At 47.4% G+C, this 5,254-nt stretch overlaps 1 protein-coding gene across 1 annotated transcript; it reads right to left on the bottom strand.

Moving 5' to 3' along the window:
- Positions 1-238: 238 nt before the first annotated feature.
- LOC119222169 (EMILIN-3) lies at positions 239-3,925 on the bottom strand. The gene is made up of 4 exons (XM_037478562.2): positions 3,774-3,925; positions 3,497-3,616; positions 2,818-3,392; positions 239-2,617 (listed from the first exon to the last, which is right to left on the bottom strand). Exons 1-4 carry the CDS (start codon positions 3,923-3,925, stop codon positions 669-671), a joined length of 2,796 nt encoding a protein of 931 aa, XP_037334459.2. The 3' UTR covers positions 239-668.
- Between the last annotated feature and the right edge of the window lie 1,329 nt (positions 3,926-5,254).

Raw genomic sequence — 5,254 nt, 5'->3', positions numbered from 1 at the left:
GGTTTCCACACTTCTCTGCATCCAGGCCTCTCAACACTAATGTAAAACATGGCAAGTTTCTGCAGGATTAGTCCAGAATGTGTCTGTCGCCAGTAAATACAAAGAGTAAAGATGAATAGTAAAGAAATGTGTTTATTGGATTGTCAATATTGAAAAACCTTTTAAAGTCAACTTTTTATAGCTTGAGGTACTAACATATTATGTTGAGTTACAATTAGAAAAGAAATGGATGCTCAAGAACTGGAATCATATAAAAACATAATATCTCGTATACAATCAATGCAAAACCTTAAATGTGTAAATATTGTTATATATAATGTTGTAAGTTTACAGAAACTGTAAAACGGGTGCAGTTTGTTGTCATCTTCCTCAATCACTGGATTTTCTAAATAAAGGCCAATGACAAAAACAAGTCAATTTCGACAACTTCTTGATTGATTGAATATCACGATTCTGTGTTATTAGTGCAGTTGGAATTAGCTGCCATGTTGTTTCATCATATAGTGTAAGCTAACTAAAACCATCCTTCAGTGCAGGTTCAAAACCTTTTTGTATTTTACAAATCAAATAATAAAATGGGGGTTGACCCCCACTACCCCTGAACAGTATTTTCCCTTTTTTCATTCATTTTAATAAAATCTATTGTTGGTAACTATGTGTGAACTGAACTAATTCAAAGTGAAGGTGTCCCCTCGTCTCAGCTGTGGCTCCAACTCTAAACTCTGTTGTGTGGGCTCTACCTGGGAGGTGCAGTTTCTGAGTTCACCTCTCAGCTCAGACAGCTGCTGGGCATGGCTGGAAAGAGTCCCGTTGACTTGCACGAGAAGCCCATTCGATTGTCTCTCCAACTCCTCCCTGATTCTCTCCAGGTCATCTGCTAGGTAATTCAGGCCCTTGCATTGGTCTTCCACACTGGCAACACGCCCTCCAACCTCTATCACCTCTTTCTGGACCACCATTGTTGTGCTTCGGCAGCCCTTGACCTCCTCGGCTAGGCGCCTCTTCATCTCCTGCAGCTCACCTTTAACCCGGGTCAGTCTGCGCTCACCTGCCCCAAGCATGGAAGCCTGATGTCCAACCAGCTGCACCACCCCCTTGATCTGCTGGGCCAGGCGAGCTTCTCTCTCATGCCAGGAGCTGTTGGCTTGGCCCACCTGGTGGACCACTGTCCCCAGGGAATCCTGGAGGCCTTTGAGGGTGCGGTTGACTGAGCGGACATTGAACTTGAGGATTGTGAGCTCTCCCTGGATGGGGTGAACTCCCTCGGCTTGTTCCTGCTTGTCCCTGGGGATCAGACGCCTCAGGACTTTCTGCAGTGTGACATTGAGGCTATTCAAACGGTCACTGTGCTTGTTAATGGCCTCCATCACATACTGCTCCTCTGCCAGATTGGCACTTGGCGCCACTGAGTCTCCCTGGACGGCGTTTGGGTATTGAGATGAGGAACAGGAAGAAGAGCAGAGGATCTCCAGACTGCTCAGGTGCTTTTGAACTCTGTCCACATCAACCTCTAGTCTTGCCCTGAGAGACTCCAGCTCTGTCTCCAGAGCAGGAACAGAATGACCTTCCAGCAGTGCGGGAGCAGTGGCGTTGCCCAGCTCGTCCAAAGCCATCAATAATCGACCTTCCAGATCCCTCAATTTACCATCCATTCTTGCTTCCACCCCCTGTCCTGTCCCTGTTCTGTCTGGGACACCACTCCTCCTTCCAGACTCATCACTTTGAATCTCCCCAGTCAGGTTGAGCTTGGCTTCTACATACCCCAGACGCCCTTCCAGGATACCCTCTATGTGGTCCTTGTGTCCACCCAGCTCTATACTCAGGTACCCCTGGGACTGGTTGAGGCCTGCCACTGATGTTTCCAGCATTTGTACCCTTTCTACCAGCCCACTCACTCTGCCAGAACAGCTCTCTGTTGCCTTCAAGCCTTGGACCTGGACCTGGAGGTTTCTCAGCTCGGTTCTCAAGTCTGTGTTACTCTCGTCCACAGCGTCCTCCAACTGCTCCTGCCTCTCATTTTTCTCCCTCTGGCATTGACGTCGCAGATCCCCAACTTTGTCCTCGCATCGCCCCTCTGCACTTTTCACACGTGTCTCAAACCCACCGAGAATTTCTGTCCTTGCTGCACTCAGCTTTGAGTCCATTATGTTCTCCATAGCTTTCTCTGAATTTCCATTGGAGTCTGAAACCGCCGCAGCTCTATTTGACATCTTCTTCAGTGCTCCATCGTGTCCTGTCACCGTTGCTTTTAGTTCCTGCATCTCTGCTGTCTTCACTTGCAGCTCTGTCCTGAGCTCCTCCATCATCCCGTTCAGTTCTGTGATGCCTGAAAACACGTGTCTGCCATCTAGACCCTCTGCAGCAGGGTCTCCCCCGGGAATCTCTACAAACCCTACACTGGCTGGACCAGAGGCAACAACAGGAGAGGGAATCGGACCAGGGACAGCAGAGAGCAGAGCTGACAGCATCCTGTTGGCATCCTCTCTCAGGGAGGCTCGTAGACTATCTTCCAGTCCATTCACAGTTCCCCTCAGGGTTTCCAGGCCCTGGTTTAGACGTCGCACATCCTCTTCAATTCGAAATATACGCTCCTCTGTCTGATTGTCCAGAGATTGGCCTGTAAAGAGAGAGAAAAGCGGGAACTATTAGGATTAACATGATACACTGTGCTTGGTCTGATATTCAAAACAGAATCCATGATGTAATTCTAATTATATGCTTAGTTTGGTCACAATCCAGTGTCAACAACATGCTAGATAGTCTAATCCAGGTAGAACTAGTATGCAGTGTATAATTTGGACGCAGCTATGGTCTCACCTTCAGTCTGTTCACCACCGGAGGGCGCAGGAGGGACCTCCTCTTGTATGTGTTCCTCAGGTCCTTGGCTTTGTTCCTGCTCATGCTCATGTTGCTGCTCGCGCTCATGTTCATGCCCATTCTCATGTTCTTGGTCGTGCTCTGTGTGATGTGGTTCCTGGTGCTCTGGCATTGGCTCCGGCTCGGACGGATAAGGTTCGAAGGAGGTGTCTGGGAAGGAGGAGGTCCTTGGAGGCCCAAAGTGGTGCATTTGGTAGGAGTTTAAACTGCCAGTAGGAGGTCCTTGGTGTTGACTCCATGGGCTGGCCTTCACAGCAGTGTTGATAGGTGGGCCCTTGAACACGGGACCCGTGAACATGGGACCTTTGTACTGCGGCCCTTTGAACTGTGGCCCCTTAAACTGCAGACCTTTCACTGGTGGGCCCTTGAATGGTGGCATCATTTTCATGGGGCTTTGGTAAACTGGATGTCCCTCCATGCAGCCATATCCAGAGTACCCGGGACAACAGCGCCACTCCAGCTCTGTGACGGTTTTATGCGCCACCTTGAAGATTGGTTTGTACATAAGACGATACCTGAGGGAAACCACCCTCAGTTAGAAAAGTACTCTCATTTCTCTGCCCTGAAGGGATGTGAATCTCATTTTTCTTGGACATTAAAAGGATTGTTGTTCACTCACTGTATAGATGGACATTTTTGAGCCCAGGAGCACTTGTTGTATTCAGCTTTTACGTATGGGGCCGCCCCATCCTGCACGGTGAAGGACACCGTCTTTTCGACCACATAGGCGCAGTGGTTCCTTTCACAGAAGAGATCAAAGATGACAGATTAGAGGTGAGAGAAATTCGTATGATGACTAGCTGGCTTGAAATAGAAAGTTAAAGTCTCTCAAATTAAAGTTATTGGTTTTAATCATAAGTGATGTGGACTGAGAGAGCGAGAGAGAGAGAACTTACTTGTGTCTGCTGGTGACTTTCCCTTGATCCTGGTGTTGGTGGAGCCCAGCTCCATACTGGTTAAATTGGAGTGGTCTGTAGAACTTGGTTTCGACCAGGGACAAAAACAGGGTAATGACCACAAAAGGACTCACAGCCATCACAGAACGCATCTCTCAATATCCTTGTGTTAAAAAAATCATAGAAGGATAGAAATCTTCAAATTCAGGGTGAAGTGAATCTCTCTGAAGAAAAAAGTAATATCCTAAATATTCCACTCCATTCAGTTCACACGGAAATGATTGAATTGTAGAGCTTCTGACCAAAGATGATACCTCAAAACTCTCAAACTCCGAAAGAAGGCTTCAAAATCGACATCAGAAAAAGACCTGAGTCTCTGCAGTACAACCCCTTTTTTGGCTGTAAAGCAGAACGCCGCGCTGTGGATGTTGACCCTGACGCTGGCCGTGGGTGTGGTGGGCTCTGTGAGAGTGACAACAGTCCACTGTGAGTTTGGCGGACCACAGAGGCCACTAATAGGGCCCCACTGCCACCATCTACATATCTCCGCCCACTGTGCCTCCTCAAAGTAACACCAGAGTGACCGAGAGAAGGGGGGGGGGGAGAGCCCCCTCCCTCCCCTCAGGTACTGTTGTAGTACTCAACTTCATACAAAGTTTAGTTTTTATCATAGAGCTAATTTGAAGGCTGACGTCCACCAATCACGGCAGAGGCCAAGGTACCATGATCAGTTTTCCCATGGTGACATCATTGCAACACCAGACCTGTCCCAAAATAGACCGTTTCTATTTATTTATTTATTTTACATTTAGAGTGATTGAAATGAATTAGGCAAGCTGACAAGTAGACATAGTCCACATGTATTAGTTTGTTCTTTAGATCATAAAATATCTCAATATTCAAAGTAACAACTGAAGCCATGAAATAAATGTAGTGGAGTAAAAAGTCCAATTTGTACATGGTAGAATGAAATTGTAATACTCAATTTAAACACAAGTACCTCCACATTGGAGCACTGTACATAGTATGTGACAGGGTTCGAAATGACTTAGGACTCTTGGGGGGTCCCCTAAATACTATGTACATACTATGTGATCTGAATGGAGATATTTTTGAACTGATCTGTGATGATATTCTTGTCAGGCGATGGTCTCCGAAGGGAAATCTGTGCAACATCTTGGCCTCTTTCACTTCACAGATAGACACAAACCCGACCTAACAGCAAACCTCCAGGACCCGGCGACAAATAAAAACAAATGCCCTGTGTTGACGGCCGTGGCCGCACACGCCCGAGTGCTTTGCCCCACAAGCCCACACATTCATTTACAACACTGCTCTTTGTACAGTTAAAACGTCACCGCCCTGAGGGAAGAAGGGCGCCTGGCCGCTCCACGGCACCACAAGCAGAACTCTTTCCACCCAAAGGCCAGTTGGACGGAGCCACCTTTCGGCTGCGGGCGTCCTTTATAACTTTTTTGTTG

The sequence above is a fragment of the Pungitius pungitius genome, chromosome 1 (assembly GCF_949316345.1).
Source record: "Pungitius pungitius chromosome 1, fPunPun2.1, whole genome shotgun sequence".
Classification (NCBI taxonomy): domain Eukaryota; kingdom Metazoa; phylum Chordata; class Actinopteri; order Perciformes; family Gasterosteidae; genus Pungitius; species Pungitius pungitius.
Note: the sequence above shows the minus strand (reverse complement) of the source record. Positions and strands in the feature narration are given on the sequence as shown.